General features: G+C 38.5%; 1 protein-coding gene and 2 pseudogenes across 1 annotated transcript; all 3 read right to left on the bottom strand.

Annotated features, from left to right (window-relative positions):
* OR2U6P (olfactory receptor family 2 subfamily U member 6, pseudogene) lies at positions 1,584-2,493 on the bottom strand (annotated as a pseudogene).
* On the bottom strand, positions 14,775-15,709 carry OR2U4P (olfactory receptor family 2 subfamily U member 4, pseudogene; annotated as a pseudogene).
* On the bottom strand, positions 21,934-22,875 carry OR2B3 (olfactory receptor family 2 subfamily B member 3). Its single transcript, NM_001389974.1, has one exon. It carries the CDS (start codon positions 22,873-22,875, stop codon positions 21,934-21,936), a length of 942 nt encoding a protein of 313 aa, NP_001376903.1.

Raw genomic sequence — 22,875 nt, 5'->3', positions numbered from 1 at the left:
TATTTCCTCATAAGGGAGTTGTGGTTGAAATGCTGTCTTCAAGAGAGGGTCTCAATTCAATTAACACTAGGAGGTATCAGTTCAGTTCAGTTCAGTTGCTCAGTCGTGTCCGACTCTTTGTGACCCCATGAATTGCAGCAGGCCAAGCCTCCCTGTCCATCACCAACTCCCGGAGTTCACTCTGACTCACGTCTATCAAGTCAGTGATGCCATCTAGCCACCTCATCCTCTGTCATCCCCTTCTCCTCTTGCCCCCAATCCCTCCCAGCATCAGAGTCTTTTCCAATGAGTCAACTCTTCACATGAGGTGGCCAAAGTACTGGAGTTTCAGCTTAGGATCATTCCTTCCAAAGAAATCCCAGGGCTGATCTCCTTCAGAATGGACTGGTTGGATCTCCTTGCAGTCCAAGGGACTCTCAAGAGTCTTCTCCAACACCACAGTTCAAAAGCATCAATTCTTTGGTGCTCAGCCTTCTTCACAGTCCAACTCTCACATCCATGCATGACCACAGGAAAAACCATAGCCTTGACTAGACGAACCTTTGTTGGCAAAGTAATGTCTCTGCTTTTGAATATGCTATCTAGGTTGGTCATAACTTTCCTTCCAAGGAGTAAGCGTCTTTTAATTTCGTGGCTGCAGTCACCATCAGCAGTGATTTTGGAGCCCAGAAAAATAAAGTCTGACACTGTTTCCACTGTTTCCCCATCTATTTGCCATGAAGTGATGGGACCAGATGCCATGATAGCAGACGTAGATATTTTTCTGGAACTCTCTAGCTTTTTCGATGATCCAACGGATGTTGACAATTTGATCTCTGGTTCCTCTGCCTTTTCTAAATCCAGCTTGAACATCTGGAAGGTACGTACAGTTCCATGTCTTGGCTATTGTAAGTTGTGCTGCTATGAGCATTGGGGTGCATATATCTTTTTTAAGTAGAGTTTTCTCCCATGCCAAGGAATGGGGTTTCAAGATTGTGTAGTAACTCTATCTTTAGCTTTTAAAGGAACCTCCATACTGATTTCCATACTGGCTGCTCCAACTAACATTCTCACCAACAATGTAGGAGGGTTCCTTTTTCTCCACAGCCTTTTCAGCATTTATTATCTGTAGACTTTTAAATGACAGCCATTCTGACTGTTGTGAGGTGATACCTCACTGTAATTTTGATTTGGATTTCTCTAATGATTGATGATATTGAGCATCTTTTCTTGTGCCTGTTGGCCATTAGTTAGTGACTTTGATTAGTTGAGAATCAACTTGGCATTATAGGATACTGACATTAAAATATAAGCACATTTTCTAGGCATTATTTTCATTTTTAGGTAAAGGCTGCTACTAAAATAATTTCACAATGAACTAAAGGTTACATGGGGCCAATTTCTTTATTGGAAATGCCTTGTGAAAAGATGTTAGTGTCCTATTGTTTCTACAGAAAGTTTTTCTTTTCTAATCAGCCTCTTCATGGCCCCCTTGAACTCCTTATTCCTTAGTGTATAGATCAGACAGAGGATGAGATGGCTGGATGGCATCACTGATTCGATGGACATGAGTTTGAGTGAACTTCAGGAGTTGGTGAAGGACAGGGAGGCCTGGCATGCTGTGATTCATGGGGTCGCAAAGAGTAGGACATGACTGAGCAACTGAACTGAACTGAACTGAACTGATAGAGCAGTGGGTTCAAGCTGTGAGTAACAATAGAGTAAAAGATATTGAGTAGTTTACCCTCATCCTGAGATGGACTGTTTCCTGGTTGTATGTACATGTAGATAACAGTCCCATAGAAGATGGATACCACAATGAGATAAGAGGAACAGGTCCCAAATGCTTTTTGTCTCCCTGCTGCACACTTGATCTTGAGCACAGCTACAGCAATGAAGCTATATGAAACCAGAATGAGAAGAAGTGGTGAGAGGAAAATGAAAAAACACGATGCAAATAAGATTTCTTCCATGACTTTGGTGTCCACACATGCAATTTTGACCATTGCAGATATCTCACAGAAATAGTGATCCAGGTGGTTTTCACATCGAGGAAGACTCATAGCATAGGGAGAGAGGATCGTGCAATTAATGATACCAATTATCCAGGTCATGGTCACTAGGCCTCGACAGAGTTGAGGGTTCATTATTGTCATATAATGTAGAGGCTTGCAGACAGCATTGAATCTGTCATTGGACATCACACCCCAGGAGCATACATTCAACTGTGCATAATGTCACATCAGTGAAAAGATGAAAGGCACAACCACTGAAAGAGATTTTTTTGTCTTTACCCCAAACATTGACCAACATCTGTGGGACTATATTTGTGGTATAACAGAGATCCAAGATGGCCAAATTTCTGAGGAAGAAGTACATAGGAATTTGGAGACGTTCCTCTAGTAATGGCAGCAGGATGATGGCAATATTTCCTATCAAGGCAATAGTGTAGAAGAAAAAGACAACTCCATAGATAATCATCTCCAGTTGAGGCCACCCAGGAAACCAAAGTAGCTATCATTGATCATTTCTTCTTATTTTCTTGATATCAACTGTGAAAATAAAATATTAAGTATTAGAAGCCATAGTGAGTATGTTTTTAAACAGTATTGCAGATATATATTGCTAAGATAAACATCACACAATTAAAAAGTTAGTATATAAGTCTCATAATTATTCTAACTTTCCTGTTTATCCAATTTGGTATAAAATTTATTTCAAGGGCAATTTGCCTCCAGCGTTTATACTCTCAATTACTTTGTCTCCTTCTGTGTCAAGGCAAAAAAACTGCAGAAGTCTCAGAAGAAAATCCTGAGAAAAATGGTTGAATGAAGCCAGATGGACTTCCCTTTACAAATCAGGATGCTGGAAAGGGGGTTGGGAATCAGCAAGAAATTATTGCCTCCTTCATCCAAGGGTTCATAGAAAATGAAGGTTTTATAACTCTTATTCCTTTTCTTAGTTAAGCTGCAAAGGTTCAATCCTGTTATCCATTTTCACTCTGCTATATAAATCTTCTGATCTTATATTTTAAAATGCAAAATTTCTTTCAACTAAAAACTTGTATCCCAATCATTATTTTCCTTTTTCCACTCCTCCCCAGAAACAGCATTCTCCCTCTTTCATTGCAGGTACCATATTTTTCATCTGTGTTTTTGATTCCAAATTCTATCATTTCCTATGGAGTGATGCTTTTAAATGGACCCATTTCTTAGTTTTATGTTCAATCATTAATATTCACAAATGACTATGTGACTATATGAATTGTCCATATCCTATCCCTCATCTTACAGAAGCTCCAGTTCTTATGCATTTAAAATGTTAAACCACTCCAAGAGGGGGGAAATTGTGTTATTTTTATGTTCATATCCCTAGTGACTTTTCTCAGATTTAGCACAGAAAAAAAATCTGTAAACATTTGATGTTGTTCCAAAGAGACTTTGATGACCACATGTGGATGTTTGTTTTCCTATCTAACAAAATTAGTGTCTTTTTACAAATGCATTTCTACTAAGAAAATGTCTGTCAAGCACACTAATGGGTTCTTAGTTTTTAAACCAATGGTCTTTTCTAAATTATTTGTCTACTTGAATTCTCTATGGCAGGTTAATGCCTTCTATATCAGACCTGCCCTTTGCCTTCAGATATAATTCTCTTAAATTTTTCACTAGCATTTGCCCCAGTGCAATTTCCATTCTTTTCCTCCTTTCTTCCTGCATTTATAAACAACATTCTCTAATGGAATTCCCTTCCCCCATATATCCTCTGCCTCTATGACTTAAGTTACTAATTCTGCACACCTAACTAAGAATTCTATTTTTTATGGCCCCTTCATCTTTTGCAGCTTCAAATTTACAAATTTAGCTAATCTGTGGGGATTTCCACTGGATTTTACTCCCATATCAAGCAATATGCAAAATTGAATTCATTCTGTTTTAAATCTTAAAACAAAAGCTTTTTATCCATATAGCTGCCTCATAAGGTATCTCCTAGGTTCTTAACAAATGTTTGTTAAAATGAATTTATGAATTTGGGGGACAGAAATTAAAAACACAAATACCCATTTTCATGTGAAATCAATTAGGATTTAATATACATCTCAAACTTTGAAGAAAAGAAAATTGGTATAAAAGCCAGAAGCTTTTATGCAAATTCTTTAAATTGGAAATCTTATCAAATGTTTTTAAAACAGCATAATTTCTCTCCCCACTTACCCTAATTAAGCTTAGTGAGCTTTTCTGTGGTGGTGATTTAACCAAGGACTTTCTGGAAGAGAAAAATCCAACTCTTCTAAAGTAGGAAAAGTTTCTTTCTCTCTTTCTCTAAATAAGACTGAATATGTAATTCTTCATTACATGCTGCTGCTACTGCTGCTAAGTCGCTTCAGTTGTGTCCGACTCCATGCGACCGCATAGATGGCAGCCCACTAGGCTCCTCTGTCCCTGGGATTCTCCAGGCAAGAACACTGGAGTGGGTTGCCATTTCCTTCTCCAATGCATGAAAGTGAAAAGTGAAAGTGAAGTCACTCAGTCGTGTCTGACTCTTAGCGACCCCATGGACTGCAGCCCACCAGGCTCCTCCGTCCATGGGATTTTCCAGGCAAGAGTACTGGAGTGGGGTGCCATCAACTTCTCCGTCTTCATTACATAGTTCATACAATTTCCTCCCACTTGCCATTGAGATCCTACATGATAGCGGCAGGAGGCAGCCACTGACTGTCATCTTTCGCAGTTCATGTACCCATTCAAGAAGACTCTTCCCATTATACATTTCGGAGAAAAAAACATCTTCAGTGTGAAAGATAACAAGTAGTTTTCCCTAATCAGCCAAGATAAAATTTGTTGAGTCTGGGAAGATCTTGGGGACATTGGGTTACTCAATAGCAATTAAATGAGCGTTGTATAATTATCCAAGGAAGATCATTAAAAAAAAAAAAAATCTCCCAGGAGAAGTTCCCCTAGTTAACCAATAATATTGATATATGATTAAATAAATAACTACAACAATTTTACAAGTCAGTGTACATTTCTTATAAGTGGTTTGATCAATAAAATGCTTTTTTATTATCCTACTTTATATGGGAAAACATTGCTTGTCTAGAAGTTATAGATTATCACAAGGTAACAGACATAATGAACAATACAGATGAGACACACAAACCTACATACGATAGTAACTGTACTTTTTATCTTTTCTATCACCTCTAGTTTGTATCACCTAAACTTTCAAATATATTTTCATAACAATGAAATACCTAGTTTTGGCAAAAAAGGACAACGTCAACAGTAGGTGAACCTCATAGAAGTGTACCAGACTCACTACCACAGATAGAAAGGGTGAGAGAATTATAGTGACAATCATTGGATAGCTTTATGATTGAAAACCGTAATTTATTATTTAAACATTTGCCTGTTACTCCCATTGAGGGCACACTGATCAATTACACACTCCTTGGAAATTGCCATTTTTTTTATAACTGAGATTTTATTGGTTGTTTTGAGGATCACTATATAGACATTTCAGTTTGTACACAATTCTTCACATTTGTACCAAAAATCTAAAAAATCATGTAGTTGTGATTCTTAATAGTTGCTCTGTGACTTTTCAGCTTAAAATTTGGAGCAAATTTTTCTTAACAGGATATCAAGTATAAATTATATTCAAATATTGATATTCTGTTACATCATAAGTCCCACTAATTCACAATTTAATATCATATACACTACATACTCAAACTGTCAATCATTCACAGCACATTAACGAAGTTACTAGGAAAACTGGACTACCAGGACCATAGATGTTTTAGTGTGCACAAAATCCTGACCAGGAGAGCCAAGATCAAAGAGTGGTTTGCTGTAGGAAACAATTCTACCAAAACAATATGGGAAGAGAATTTAAAGTGTTCAAGGCATTAAAAGCACAACTGACTCCAAATTGCCATTTAGTATGCTTTTGTATTATAGGATCCAAGACAATCAAAGCCTCCCATATTCAATATCCCACTATTTTCTGGTTACACCAAAAAATAAACAACCAGAAAATGATTTCACTTCTTAAAAAAAAAAGAATTTACACTTAAAAAATGGGATGAGGTGGGATTCCCTCCTTTAAAAATTTTTTATAGAGCTACTAAAAAACTTGCATTTACAAAATAGTTGATAAAAATATTCCTCAGGATTGTACAAGAAGGGAAATAGGGCCCACTGACAAGACTGGGTGTGTGGTATTAATCAGACTTGGCTTCTTTATTTTCTGCTTCATCAGAGGCTGGGCTCTCCTCGTTTTTAGTCTCTCCATTTTCTGCAGGTAAGTCTTCTTTAGTCTCTTGGTTGGCCACTTTCACCTGTTTTCTCCTTGCTCCTCTTTTCCCTTTTGTTTGCACTTTTTTGTCTGAAGATTTAACCTTTCCTGCCGCCATTTTGGCTTCAATTCAGTTCAGTTCAGTCGCTCAGTCGTGTCTGACTCTTTGCAACCCCATGAACCGCAGCATGCCAGGCCTCCCTGTCTATCACCAACTCCTGGAGCCTATCGAAACTCATGTCCATCCAGTTGGTCCATCCACTCATGCCATCCAACCATCTCATCTTCTGTCGTCCCCTTCTTCTCCTGCTGTCAATCTTTCCCAGCATCAGGGTCTTTTCAAATGAGAAGGCTCTTCGCATCAGGTGGCCAAGGTTTTGGAGTTTCAGCTTCAACATCAGTCCTTTCAAAGAACACCCAGGGCTGATCTCCTTTAGGATGGACTGGTTGGATCTCCTTGCAGTCCAAGGGACTCTCAAGAGTCTTCTCCAACACCATAGTTCAAAAGCATCAATTCTTCGGTGCTCAGCTTTCTTTATAGTCCAACTCTCACATTCATACATGACTACTGGAAAAACCACAGCCTTGACTACACGGACCTTTGTTGACAAAGTAATGCCTCTGCTTTTTAATATGCTCTTTGGCTTAGCTTCCACTTTTGCAGGAGCTGGTTTAGCTGACAACCTCCCCGATCTCCTCTTGGGCTCCTCCTTTGCTGACCCCTCAGTGGAGCTGACCTTCCTCTTGGGCATCTTGGTGTAGGGGCAGGCAAGAACCTGCCTGAGGGCCGCAGTGAGCCTAGAGCCTTCGCAAAGCTGAGTAGCCTGACCTCTGCTGCTCCTCCCGCCACCCGAGCTCCAAATTGCCATTTTATATGTATGTAGTTCCAAATAATATTCAGCAGTTTTTGCTGTTGAATAGTTTTAGTAACTGCATCAGAAAATGTAAGCCTTGTCAGTGATCCTTAGGTTATTTATAATGGCAGATTAAAATTCTATTATCGTATAATGAAAAATCATTACTTCTCCTTGTCTGAGAAACTTCTTCAACAAGGAAAATAATAAAAGCACAAATGCAAACTTCATTTTAAAATCTGATCTCTGAAATATAGATCATAAAATAGAAAAAGACTCTGGAATTAGAGAAGGCCAGACAGGTGTGGAACAATGCAGGAAAAGGGTGCCCACTACTGCAAATAGCTGAAAGAACCCCTATCTCTCTGTGAATATAGCCTGTGGTGAATTATCTGACTCATTAAAACAACAGGAACGGGAAATGAGGCATTATCAATGGGAGAATTCCTAACCCTGAAATGACTTATAGAAAAAGCTAAGAAGAAACCACTGAGCTAAATGATATTTGAAAGATACAGTCTATTGTTTGATCACTGGACTTGAGTGAGACTGCACTGTGAAAAGACTTAATGTAGAAAATCTTAGTTGACAACATAAAATTATAGCCTAAAAAGCTCACTTCTACACACAACCCTGGGTCTGAAGAAACATTCATTTCTTAATTTAATTTTTATTTCATATTGGAGTATTGTTAATTTATAATATTGAATAGAATTCCCTGTGCTGTACAGTAGGTCTTTGTTGATTATTTATTTTATATATAGTAGTGTATATACGTTAATGCCAAACTCCTATTTATTCCTCCCCCTGCTTTTGTGTTTGGTGACCATAAGTTTGTTTTCTCTGTCTATGGGTCTGTTTCTGTTCTGTAAATAAGTTCATTTGTATCACTTGTATGTAGAATCTTAAAAAAAAAAAAAAAATGCATTACTGTCGGGAGCCAGTGTGAGGAACTCCGCCCGTGGCAAAGGTCATGAGGAAGGAGGCTAGGCATACGCAAAGGTGGGATCGAGCCTCAGGAGTCCCCCCTGGATATTCTCGAGCATCTACCCCCAAAACCAGAGTCTGCCTACTTTACTGCTTTGTGCTCTCACCTCTGACCCTATGGGGGCTGTCCCCCACCACCATCTCGCTCTCTCTGAAAAAGAGTTAATTTACGGCTCCAGTTAATAAAGTTCTTGGGCATTCAGATCAGATCAGATCAGATCAGTCACTCAGTCGTGTCCGACTCTTTGTGACCCCATGAATCGCAGCACGCCAGGCCTCTCTGTCCATCACCAACTCCTGGAGTTCACTCAGACTCATGTCCATCGAGTCAGTGATGCCATCCAGCCATCTCATCCTCTGTCATCCCCTTCTCCTCTTGCCCCCAATCCCTCCCAGCATCAGAGTCTTTTCCAATGAGTCAACTCTTCACATGAGGTGGCCAAAGTACTGGAGTTTCAGCTTTAGCATCATTCCTTCCAAAGAAATCCCAGGGCTGATCTCTTTCAGAATGGACTGGTTGGATCTCCTTGCAGTCCAAGGGACTCTCAAGAGTCTTCTCCAACACCACAGTTCAAAAGCATCAATTCTTCGGCACTCAGCCTTCTTCACAGTCCAAATCTCACATCCATACAGGACCACAGGAAAAACCATAGCCTTGACTAGACGGACCTTTGATGGCAAAGTAATGTCTCTGCTTTTGAATATGCTATCTAGGTTGGTCATATCTTTCCTTCCAAGGAGTAAGCGTCTTTTAATTTCATGGCTGCAGTCACCATCTGCAGTGATTTTGGAGCCCAGAAAAATAAAGTCTGACACTGTTTCCACTGTTTCCCCATCTATTTCCCATGAAGTGATGGGACCAGATGCCATGATCTTCATTTTCTGAATGTTGAGCCTTAAGCCAACTTTCTCACTCTCCACTTTCACTTTCATCAAGAGGCTTTTGAGTTCCTCTTCACTTTCTGCCATAAGGGTGGTGTCATCTGCATATCTGAGGTTCTTGGTATTTCTCTCCGCAATCTTGATTCCAGCTTGTGTTTCTTCCAGTCCAGCATTTCTCATGATGTACTCTGCAAAAAAGTTAAATAAACAGGGTGACAATATACAGCCGTGACGTACTCCTTTTCCTATTGAAACCAGTCTGTTATTCCATGTCCAGTTCTAACTGTTGCTTCCTGACCTGCATACAGATTTCTCAAGAGGCAGGTCAGGTGGTCTGGTATTCCCATCTCTTTCAGAATTTTCCACAGTTTATTGTGATCCACACAGTCAAAGGCTTTGGCATAGTCAATAAAGCAGAAATAAATGTTTTTCTGGAACTCTCTTGCTTTTTCCATGATCCAGCGGATGTTGGCAATTTGATCTCTGGTTCCTCTGCCTTTTCTAAAACCAGGTTGAATATCAGGAAGTTCACGGTTCACATATTGTTGAAGCCTGGCTTGGAGAATTTTGAGCATTACTTTACTAGCGAGTGAGATGAGTGCAATTGTGCGGTAGTTTGAGCATTCTTTGGCATTGCCTTTCTTTGGGATTGGAATGAAAATGGACCTTTTCCAGTCCTGTGGCCACTGCTGAGTTTTCCAAATCTGCTGGCATATTGAGTGCAGCACTGTCACAGCATCATCTCTCAGGATTTGAAATAGCTCCACTGGAATTCTATCACCTCCACTAGCTTTGTTCGCAGTGATGCTTTCTAAGACCCAGTTGACTTCACATTCCAGGATGTCTGGCTCTAGGTGAGTGATCACACCATCGTGATTATCTGGGTCATGAAGATCTTTTTTGTACAGTTCTTCTGTGTATTCTTGCCACCTCTTCTTAATATCTTCTGCTTCTGTTAAGTCCATACCATTTCTGTCCTTTATCGAGCCCATCTTTGCATGAAATGTTCCTTTGGTATCTCTAATTTTCTTGAAGAGATCTCTAGTCTTTCCCATTTTGTTATTTTCCTCTATTTCTTTGCATTGATCGCTGAAGAAGGCTTTCTTATCTCTTCTTGCTATTCTTTGGAACTCTGCATTCAGATGTTTATATTTTTCCTTTTCTCCTTTGCTTTTCACTTCTCTTCTTTTCACAGCTATTTGTAAGGCCTTCCCAGACAGCCATTTTGCTTTTTTGCATTTCTTTTTCATGGGGATGGTCTTGATCCCTGTCTCCTGTACAATGTCACGAACCTCATTCCATAGTTCATCAGGCACTCTATCAGATCTAGGCCCTTAAATCTATTTCTCACTTCCACTGTATAATCGTAAGGAATTTGAAATAGGTCATACCTGAATGGTCTAGTGGTTTTCCCTACTTTCTTCAATTTCAGTCTGTATTTGGCAATAAGGAGTTCATGATCTGAGCCACAGTCAGCTCCTGGTCTTGTTTTTGCTGACTGTATAGAGCTTCTCCATCTTTGGCTGCAAAGAATATAATCAATCTGATTTCGGTGTTGACCATCTGGTGATGTCTATGTATAGAGTCTTCTCTTGTGTTGTTGGAAGAGGGTGTTTGTTATGACCAGTGCATTTTCTTGGCAAAACTCTATTAGTCTTTGCCTTGCTTCATTCTGTATTTGAAGGCCAAATTTGCCTGTTACTCCAGGTGTTTCTTGACTTCCTACTTTTGCATTCCAGTCCCCTATAATGAAAAGGACATCTTTTTGGGGTGTTAGTTCTAAAAGATCTTGTAGGTCTTCATAGAACCATTCAACTTCAGCTTCTTCAGCATTACTGGTTGGGGCATAGACTTGGATTACTGTGATATTGAATGGTTTGCCTTGGAAATGAACAGAGATCATTCTGTCGTTTTTGAGATTGCATCCAAGTACTGCATTTCAGACTCTTTTGTTGACCATGATGGCCACTCCATTTCTTCTGAGGGATTCCTGCCCGCAGTAGTAGATATAATGGTCATCTGAGTTAAATTCACCCATTCCAGTCCATTTCAGTTCGCTGATTCCTAGAATGTCGACATTCACTCTTGCCATCTCTTGTTGACCACTTCCAATTTGCCTTGATTCATGGACCTGACATTCCAGGTTCCTATGCAATATTGCTCTTTACAGCATCGGACCTTTCTTCTATCACCAGTCACATCCACAGCTGGTTATTCTTTTTGCTTTGGCTCCATACCTTCATTCTTTCTGGAGTTATTTCTCCACTGATCTCCAGTAGCATATTGGGCACCTACTGACCTGGGGAGTTTCTCTTTCAGTATCCTATCATTTTGCCTTTTCATACTGTTCATTGGGCATTAGGGGTGTTTAAATCCAAACCCCTCAGATGGCTCTCTAACTAGCCTGACAAGTTTACTGAGACTCCTACAGCTATGCATAGGATTGTTTACAGTCTCCCAGCCACAAGAGGCACAGAAAGCTTAAGATATTCAAATAGCTTAGAGCCTGTCAGAGAGTTAGAAACTGTCAGAATAAAACTAGTGAAAGATTTCATAGATGATCCAATGCTTGCTGCCAAGTTTCCACATCCCCTGTTTTGTATCCTTGAATGTGTATTAATTAATATAGTTGGTATGTAGAAAAAATAAGTAGTGGCCTTGGTGCTAGCAACTTTAGACCCTTAAGGTAATAAATTCTTTCCTTTGTTGTAAACCCACTGCACCTCTGCCCTATAGGAATGCAACTTTATCTAATACCTTCGGAGGATGGCGCCAAACCTTAAAATAATTACTCTTAGAGAAAATAAGTCTTATGGGTTGACAAACCTTTGTCAAGAGTCATAAAATGTTAATAGGCCTTCTGGCCAGAAGGTGATGTAAATAACCTAAACCATTTGTATACGATATATTTGCAGGAAAGAAACCCTGGTTTCGATAAGGATCAAAGACTGCTGACTTTGCATGATTTCACACCCCCTATTATCCTTTATGTACAACTTATGGTATAAAAGCCCCTGTTGAAAATAAAGCTATGGGCCTTGCTCACCAAAGCTTGGTCTCCCCATGTCATTCTTTCTCTCAACCTCTGACTGAGTTTCCATCTGGGGCGTGGAGGTCCTCTGTGACCACTTATTTGCCTGGGCTTCTAAGACCCACTCGAGAAGGTGCCTAAGGTGGGGCACCTTCCACTGTTCAAGAGGGCGCCTCCGGCCTCCATGGTCAGAGCTAACCTGATGTCACAGGTTATATTGATTTTCCGCATAAACCAAGCTACTCAGACTCTTCTCCACTGAATTTTCTTACTAAGCTATCCTCATTCTATTACTCTTTATATCTCAAATTAATATTTAATTAAAGCCAGTGAACTCGCCGAAGCTGTCTCCCCTTCTAATTCCCTGGATCAGCCAGGGCTGGACCCCGGCACATTACCTTTAAGTAGACTCCAGACTTCATTTAGATTTCACCAGTTATTCCCTTAGTGTCCTCTTTCTGTCCCAGGATCCAATCTGGGATGCCACACTGCATTTGCTGTTATGTCTCACTATCCTCTGGTCTGTGACAGTTTCTGTCTCCTTTTTTCCATTTTTGAAATGATGTTGACAGTTTTGAGACATACTGTGAGGTATTTTACAGAATGCCCCTCGGTTTGTGTTGATTTAGTATTTGTCTCATGATTAGAGTGGGGCTGTGGGTTTTTGGAAAGAACACTGCAAAGTGCCACCTGTCTTGATATTCTTGTCACATCATCTCAGGGGTATATGACGTAACAGCACACTCATGGAAGCGTGTAGAATAGTGAGGAACCGGAAACACATGCTCAGAAACAGGAATACATTTAGTATCTTGTTATATCTGTATACAGGGATATTTCATAGGCATTTTAAATTATGATGTAGGTTAATATTTTTAAGTATAAAAAGTAGATCGCAAAGTAGGAGACATAGTAAGATTTCATTCAGTAATTACAAAATATCTTTATGAATATGTGGTTTAAAAATTCTTCACACTGCCTCACAACAACCCTACAGGAAAGACACTATGGTCCCCAAACCTGCCTCCAAGGGCCCTGAGGCCCACGACTGTAATAGCTGTGTACCCTCCTTCAACAGGAGCCAGTGTCCCCACCACATGGAGGTTGACCCTAGGACCTGGGAAGCAGAAAAACATTCTCCACCAAAAGGAGTTTCTGTTTTTCAATGCATGATCCAAGTGATGGGGCTAATGATATCTCCTAGATTTATTGCAAAGAGTTAACAGGATAACAGATATGAAAGTAGTTGACAGAAAAGGTAATTGTAGATATTGGTCATGGGAAGAGTAGGTCATATGGGAGAGGACATTCTGCTGAGAAAAATCCTGTTCTTCCTTTAAATACCTTTTGTAGGCACATAGGCTCACTTTTTCAGATTTAACCCTCTGCCTGTTGGTTGCCTGAGCTCATAGTCTAGAGGCCTTCCTTTCCACAAATGGTACCTAACTAAACATAAAAGCTTTGCACAGCAAAGGAAAGCCATAAACAAGATGAAAACACAGCCCTCAGTATGGCAGAAAATATTTGCAAATGAAGCAACTGACAAGGGATTAATCACCAAAATATACAAACACCTCATGCAACTCAATATCAAAAAAACAAACACCCAATCCAAAAATGGGTGGAAGGCCTAAATAGATACTTCTCCAAATAAAGAAAAGAGGACATTTTAGTGACTGCTAAAATCACCTCTCTTTGTGCCAATTTTTCCATTTCCAGAGCAAGAATTTTACCTTTTCTCAAAACAGGTGCCATGGTAATACCCCCATGCTGACTCCTAAAATAAGAAATTTGGAAAATCAGGGGGAAAAATAAAAGCATTAGTCTTGATATCTTAAAGATGGTTACTGGTGTGTGACATAAAATATCTTTCATTTTGTGATCACAATTACTTTTTTGAGTAATTATACGGGTAGATGAACGTATCAGAGGAAAGAAATTTTTGGTGTGGTCAATTAACATTGCACCACTATGAAGATGATTGATAACTAGAACTCTTGGTCTTCTTGGTTAATAGTGTTTTTACTGCTGTCAGTAAAGAACTGCTTTTAACCCCTTAAAATTATGAGAATATCTAGTTAGCATAATGAAAGGAAAATATTACAATTAACTGAGGAATGTAAGTAAAATTTGGTCATGTATGATCTAAGTATATAGTGCATACTGTAAATTATTTTTAGTGTTGCTTCAGTTCAGTTCAGTTCAGTCGCTCAGTCATGTCCGACTCTTTGTAACCCCATGGACCGCAGCACGCCAGACCTCCCTGTCCCTCACAACTCTTGGAGTTTACTCAAACTCATGTCCTTTGAGTAGGTGATGCTATCCAACCATCTAATCCTCTGTCGTCTCCTTCTCCTCCGGCCTTCAATCTTTCCAGCATCAGGGACTTTTCAAATGAGTCAGTTCTTCACATCAGGTGGCCAAAATATTGGAGTTTCAGCTTCAACATCAGTCCTTCCAATGAACATTCAGGACTGCTGTCCTTTAAGATGGACTGGTTGGATCTCGTTGCAGTCCAGGGGACTCTCAAGAGTCTTCTCCAACACCACAGTTTGGTGCCTCCGTTTAAAACTTATTTTAAATTTGTTTTTTGTACATGTGTCATCATACATTAGTTATTCATTAATGCATTAGATTTGATAATAATTTTTATATATTTCCACAACATAAACTGTCTACATATAAAGGTTGCAAAGGACACATTTCCATAATAGAAATTTCTGGGAGGAAGACTCAGTGTCCTATTGTTTCCACAGAACTTTCTTTTTCCCAATCAGTCTCTTCATGGTCCCCCTGAACTTCTTATTCCTTAGAGTATAGATCAGTGGTTTCATGCTGGGAGTAACAGTGGAATGAAAGGTACTGAGAAGTTTACCCTTATTTTGATTTGGACTGTTTCCTGGCTGGATGTACATATAGATAACAGTTCCGTAGAAGATGGATACCACAATGAGATGGGAGGAACAGGTCCCAAATGCTTTTTGCCTTCCCGTTGCAGATTTGATCTTGAGCACAGCTACAGCAATGAAGCCATAAGAAACTAGAATGAGAAGAGGAACAAGAACTATAATCAGGCACATGGCAAATGTGGTTACCTCCATGGCTGTCGTGTCCACACATGCAATCTTGATCATTGCAGACATTTCACAAAAGAAGTGATGCAGGTGGTGATTTCCACATTGGGGAAGACTCATGGCTAGGGGGAAAGTATCATGCAATTAATAACACCAACTACCCAGGCAGTGCCTACAAGGCCCTGGCAAAGTTGGGAGTTCATTATGGTCATATAGTGCAGAGGCTTGCAGACAGCACTGAGCCTGTCATAAGACATCACAGCCAGAAGGATACATTCAACTGAACAGAGAACCATATCAGTGAAAAGTTGGAAAGCACAGCCACCAAAGGTAATTCTCTTGTCTTTGCCCCAGATATTGACCAACATCTGAGGGACTATGTTTGTGATATAACAGAGATCCAAAGTGGCCAAACTTCTAAAGAAGTAGTACATGGGAGTTTGGAGATGGTCATCGAGAAAAGATAGCAGGATGATGGCCACATTTCCAATCAGGGCAATGATGTAGAAGAAAAATACAACCCAAGAAATAATCATCTCCATCTGAGGCTGCCCCGTGAATCCAAGGAGTATAAATCCACCAAAGTAGCTGTCATTGATCATTCTTTTTCTTTTTTCTTAATAGCAATTCTGAAAGTAGAATAATCAATATAGTAGAAATCATATGGCTATATTCAGAAACTTCACTATCAGATTCAAATCAGGATTATATGAATGATATAGATAACAGTTTTATTATCAAGCACATAAATGTATTTTTTCAATGGCACAAATAAAATAAAATTTAAGGTATGATAGTTAAATGATAGATCATTATATAAATTTTTGAATATCAAATGAAATGTCCAAATGTAGATTATAATGGAGAAATTGATAAAACCTAGAACTCTACATCAATGACCGGAGAGTATAAAAGAGATCTTTGCTCAATTTAATGTCATTTAATATGATTCTTCACTGGAAGAATTTTCTCTGTGCCCATAATATAGCATAGAAGAAGATGAAGTATTTAAATCAGTAACTTTGTTTTATCTTTTAAAATATAGTTATTTTTATATAGAGTCCATTAAGAAACAAAGTCATTAATATTAAATAAAACAATAACTTCTGATTCTTTCTGATTTTAACATCTATATTCTAATTTTTTTCAGTTTTATTGAGATATAATTGACATAGAGCATTGTATTAGTTTAAGTTGTACAGCTTAATGATATATCATGAAATGATGACCACAGTAAATTTAGTGTACATTCATTATCTCACAAAGATACAAATTAAAAGAAATTAAAAATATTTTTTCTTGTCTTGAGAACTCTGAGGATTTACTCTCTTAACTACTTTAATATATAACATACAGCGATATTAATTATATTAATCCTGTTGTGCATTACATCCTTATAACTTATTTATCTTATACTTGGAAATGTGTACACACTGAGCATTTTATTCAATTCTCTCCTACCCCATACCCTGCCCCTAATAACAACAAATCTGATCTCTGTTTCTATGAGTTAGTTGTTGAAGTATAATTGAACTACAGCACTGAATGAATTCCTGGTGCACAGCATATTTTTATACATTTCAAAATGATCACCACAGTAAATCTAGTTACCATCTATCATCATATGAAGCTATTACACAGCTATTGACTATAGGCTTCACACTGTACATTTTATACCCATGATGCATTTATTTTATAACTGTAAATTTGTGCCTTAATTTCCCTCAGCTACTTTTTCCTCCCTCCCACCCCCTCCCATCTGGCAACTACCTATTTGTTCTCTGTATCTAGGACTCTGTTTCTGTTCAGTCATGTCTGTACATTTGTACTATTTTTAGATTCCACATGTCAGTGAAATCACACTGTCTTTCTCTATCTGACTGGTTTCACTTCTCATAATACCCTCTAGGCCCATCTGTGTTGTCACAAATGGCAAGATTTCATTCTTTGTCTAAGTAATAGTCCATTGTATATATATATTCCACATCTTATTTATCTATCCATCTACTAATGGGCATGTAGGTTGATCCCATTTCTTGGCTAATGTAAATTAATCTGCAAATGAACATAAGGGTGTATATATCTTTTTTTGGCAGTTGAGTGGTTGGAGGTACTTCTTTAGTTTTTAATTTTTAAATTAACTTTTATTGGATTTCCAATATTATGTTAGTTTCTACTGTACAGGGAAGTGAATCAGTTTTACATATATCTTTTTGAATTAGTTATTTTTTTTTCCTTTGGATAAATACCCAGGAGTGGAATTTCTGGATTATATGGTAGTTCTATTTATTTTCTGAGACAATGTTTTGCTCTAGAATTTTTTTCTTAATTTTAATTTTCTGGTTTTAAGTTTCTGAAGTACTTCCATATGTTTTCCACTGTGGCTAAACCAATATACATTTCCACCAAGAGTACGTGAGGGTTCCCTTTTTTCCACATCCTCACCAACATTTATTATTTGTTGTCCATTTGATAATAGCCATTAGAGTCGGACATGACTGAAGTGACTTAGCAGTAGCAGTAGCATTCTGATAGGTGTGAGGAGATATCTCATTGTGGTTTTGATTTGCCTCTATCTGATGACTAGTGGTTCTGAGTGGGTGTAAGTCATCTGTATGGAGTTTTTTTTGAAAATGTCTATTTAGGTTCTCTGCCCATTTTTTTAATCAGATTTTTTGAGTTATGCTTTCTTTGTATATTTTGAATATTAAGTTCTTGTCAGATATATTGTTTGCAAATATTTTCTCCCATTCAGTAGGCAGTCTTTTGTTTTGTTGATAGTTTCCTTTGTTGTGGAAAGGATTTTTTTCTTTGACGTAGTTCCCTCTTAAATTTTGCCTTCGTTTCCCTTGCTTGAGGAGACATAGCAAAAAGAATTAAAATTTGCCATCTCCAGCAATATGGATGGACTTGGAGGGCATTATTCTATGTGAAATAGGTCAGATAAAGAAAGGCAAATATTGTATGATATCACTTATGTGAGGGACCTAAAAAACATGAAAACTAGTGACTGTAGCAAAAAAGAAGCAGACTCACAGACACAAAGGGCAAACTAGTAGTTATCAGTGAGGAGAGGAAAGTGGAAAGTGCAACATAGGCATAGGGATAAAAAGGGTTTTTATGGAATGATGTATTTGTGAAACTTTTGAAAACTGTAAAGTACTACAAAATTTAAAGAAACTTTCTTTTAATAAAAGAATCTCGGTATACTAGTAAGATTTAATGCATGTAAAAAGAAACCGTAACCATTATTCCTAGAGGGATAAACTAATGTGCCAACAATGATGAAGTTAAATATAGTAAATTTAAGGATGAATTCTCTTCCATAAAACTGTTTTTCCCAAAACAGAGGTAATGCATTTATGTAATTTTTAAAAGAGAAAAGAGTACTAATAACTATATGTGACAATCACTAGGTTTTCATTTTCTACAGAGAAATTCAATTTCTTTAGCTTTGAGAATTTAAGTTTATATCCCACTGTGGGATTTCATAGGACCACTTTCCTCACCCCAGAGAGTTTTATATCTCTGAAAATTGTTTTAAAAGAATAGCTAAAATTATCCATAGGTTTGACAACTGATATTTTAATTTTTGTCTCCAAAATTAAGTTTTGTGAGGGTCTTGGTGAGGAAAACCAAACTTTGCTCTTTGTTACAGTCTAGTAGTAGATAAAAGTAATTATCAAATGATCACTTAGCAGGATAAATGCCATAAATGAGAGGTACATGGTGAGCAAGTAAATTTGTGGGTATTTGAGTAATTCAAGGAGACCACAAAAAGATCTGATAAATGATGAGGTCTGAGCAATTAGTAATTAGATACAGATGGGTGGGAAGAGTATTTTAGGGGGAAGGATTTGTTGTAGTCCAGTTGCTCAGTTGTGTCCAACTCTTTGCGACCCCATGGTCTGCAGCATGCCAGGCAGGGCAGGATAAGAATGCTCAAATAGTCTGTGCTTTAAGGAAAAATGCTCAGTGTAAGACAGAAGGCTCTATGGCTGGGAAATAAACATTTATGTTTAACTCATGAGCAATGGAAAACCATGGAGTATCTCTAGTGCAAGTAGGAAGAGTGGAATGATCATATGTGCATTGAAATGATGACCCTGGCTGTATTTCCTAAAGTGTGTTGCAGAGTTGGCAGGAGTGCATAAAGATAGACTGGGTAATAAGGTAGGTCTAGATAAAAGAGGATGTAACCAGGAGTGTGAAGATGGAAAGGAATGGAGGGGTGGGAGGTACAAAAGAGGAATGACTGATTTGTCTTGGTAATGGTTTTGATATGGAAAATTATGCAGGGGATGGCTTAAGATATGGCAAATGGTTTCTGATTTGCAAATTCACAACAAGTGAATCCATTTACTAAAATAGTGAGCTTTATTTATTTAATTTTTTTTATGTTTTTTTTTAAAATTTTATTTTATTTTTAAACTTTACATAATTGTATTAGTTTTGCCAAATATCAAAATGAATCTGCCACAGGTATACATGTGTTCCCCATCCTGAACCGTCCTCCCTCCTCCCTCCCCATACCATCCCTCTGGGTCGTCCCAGTGCACTAGCCCCAAGCATCCAGTATCGTGCATAAAATAGTGAGCTTTAGAAGAAGGCTTTGTGGTGGAGAGAGCAGGTGTTCAGCTTTTGATTGTGTTGAGTTGGAAATGTCTATCATATATTCAAAAAGAGATGGCAGTGGTACTAAATGGTTGGGAAATTTTTTAAAAGACACCTATATGCTGGAGAAGGCAATGGCACTCCACTCCAGTACTCTTGCCTGGAAAATCCCATGGATGGAGGGGCCTGGTGGGCTACAGTCCGTGGGGTCGCTAAGAGTCAGACACAACTGAGTGACTTCACTTTCACTTTTCACTTTCATGCCTTGGAGAAGGAAATGGCAACCCACTCCAGTGTTCTTGCCTGGAGAATCCCACGGATGGGGGAGCCTGGTGGGCTGACATCTATGGGGCCGCACAGAGTCGGACACGACTGAAGCGACTTAGCAGCAGCAGCAGCAGCAGGATGGCTAGATTAAATACAGGTTCACCAGTGTAATTTAAATTTCAAATAAACAAACACATTTCTATCAAAAAAAAAAAGACACCTATACTGAGATATAATTGTATTCATTCATTTATGGTGTCTTGAAATGCTTATTGCTTTCTTTTTGTGCTAAATAAACATTTTAAACTTCCATATATTTAAACTTTTCCCCTTTCCCATTTATTTGAAATGTCACATTTAGTAAACACATGCTTATTATATATTCTGCCGTAGACTGTACTTGTGTTTTTAGATAGTTTGTGCTACTGCTACCTTCTGTGCTCTAAGTATTCTGCTTTCATAACTGGATAAAGTCCAATCTTTTCAGTTATCATCTCCAGCCTCTTTTTGTATGTGTTTTGTAACCTTTTCTCTGTTGCCTAAAATGTTGTCCCATCTATGCCCTTACATTATTAACTGCAAGTAATCATTTAAGTATTTGAGTTTATGAGTCATTTCCTCTGCTAAATAGAATATTTTTTAGTAGAGGAACTCTGATTGTTGGGGAACACAGGTATACCTGTGGCGGATTCATTTCGATATTTGGCAAAACTAATACAATATTGTAAAGTTTAAAAATAAAATAATAAAAAAAAAAGATTATCTCCAAAAGCAAAAAAACATAAAAATTCTTAATTTGAAAAAAAAAAAAAAAGAGTCATTTTCTCTGCTAAATAGAATAATTTTTAGTAGAGGAACTCTGTTTTCTCTCTGGTCTAGTGCTACCTAGTGATCAATAAATACTTATTGAGTGACTACCCAAATAAAGATTGAATTAATTCAGATCAATATTAGAAAAAAATTCTTGTTAACATTTTTATAAATAGCATCATAATTTAGGGGAGATCTGTGTGCTTGGTGCAGAGCTTGGGAGAAGTAAGAATTTGGGGAATGAAGGAAGAAAGGAAAAAAATGCAATTCATCAGAAATAAAGGAATGAATTAAAAAGAGGGTTGGAAATAAAATTCAGCTGAGGGCTTCCTTGATGGCTCAGTGCCCACCTCACAATGCAAGGGACACTGGTTTGATCCCTGACCCGGGAAGATCCCATATGCCACAGAGCAACTAAGCCTGTGTGCCACACCTACTGAAGCCCACGTGCCCGAGAACTTGTGCTCCACAACAAGAGAAGCCACTGCAGTGAGAAGCCCTCTCATCACAACTGCAGTGTAGGCACTGCTCGCTGCAACTAGAGAATGCCTGTGAGTAGCAACGGAGACCCAGCACAGTGAAAAAGAAATGTTTAAAAATTCAACTGGTATGTCCAGTTTCTAAGATGAGATGCACACACTTAGCTGGTTTAAAGCCAGCTATTACTAGATTTGAGACAGACTACATGCTTGGAACATTACTGAAGGGTGCATATGAGGACTTGTGCGCAATAGGAAAATTTCTTGCTTATGATTGCTGGTTATTTAGTCAGAAAGACGTGGAACTCCCTAACCAAGGTGATAGAGAAGATAGTTCTCTAACATGTAGTATATAAGTAGGAAGGTAAACCATCCAAGTGTTCTGAATAGTCAGGCATTGACAGGAGGGGATTAGCATGGCTTGGCCTCAAAAACAAATACACTGAGGAACCTTATAGAAAGCAAAGGAATTTTTAATTTAGAAAAATATATTTATGGTCCAAGCATTACTTCCTGAAGCAAGGAAGACTTTTCTAACTGTTGGCCTAATTCCATAAACTAATAAGAGCCTGAAAAATAGAAAAATCAGTTCAAACATTATTACTGTTTTCAAGAGAAAATGAGACTTGAAGATTCTCATCATGATGGAACACTTCTTACTTCTTATAGTAAAATGTTAATAGCATCAGCCTCTTAAAGGCCTCCTTCATATCTTTATTTCTAAGGCTATAGATGAGGGGGTTCAACATGGGTGTGAATATCCCATAGAAGAGAGAAATGATTTTCCCCCAGTCCTTAGAGGTGGAAGAAGGTGGTTGTAGATACATGTATATGCTTGTTCCAAAAAAGAGAGAGACTACAACCATGTGAGACCCACACGTCCCAAAAGCTTTCCGTCGTCCTTCTGCTGATTTGATTCTCAATACTGCTTGAGCTATGAAGCCATAGGAGATGAGGATCAATGTCACTGGAATTAGCAGAATTAACACACTGAAGAAAAAAAGCTCAGCAACAATAGGCTTTGTGTCAGCACAGGACAACTTGAGAAGGGCAGGAACCTCACAGAAAAAGTGGTCCACTTCTTGATGACCACACCGTGGCATGTTAAGGGTCAAGGAGGACTGCAGCACTGAGTTGCTGAAGCCAGTGAACCAGGAGAAGGCTATCATCCTCAAGCAGAACCAAGGGTTCATGATGACAACATAGTGGAGGGGTCTGCAAATCGCCACATACCTGTCAAAGGACATAACAGCAAGGAGGAGACACTCAGTAGCACCCAGGGCCAGGAAGGTGATGAGCTGGGCCACACAGCCAGCATAGCTGATGGTCTTCTTGTTGTGAGAAATATTCGTCAGCATATGAGGGACTGTGCTTGTGGTGTAACAGAGATCTAAGATGGACAGATTAGTAAGAAAGAAATACATGGGGGTGTGAAGCTTGGGATCCAGAATGCACACCATCATGATGGACACATTGCCAAAGATGGTGGTTGTGTATGATATTAATAGTAACACAAAAAGGGGCTTTTGCAGCCAGGGCTTGTCTGAAAAGCCAAGTAGTACAAATTCTTTCATGGAGCTCTCATTTGCCCAATTCAT

This window comes from Bos taurus, chromosome 23 (assembly GCF_002263795.3).
Source record: "Bos taurus isolate L1 Dominette 01449 registration number 42190680 breed Hereford chromosome 23, ARS-UCD2.0, whole genome shotgun sequence".
NCBI lineage: Eukaryota > Metazoa > Chordata > Mammalia > Artiodactyla > Bovidae > Bos > Bos taurus.
The sequence above is the reverse complement of the archived record's forward strand: the minus strand, read 5'-3'. Positions and strand labels throughout refer to the sequence as shown.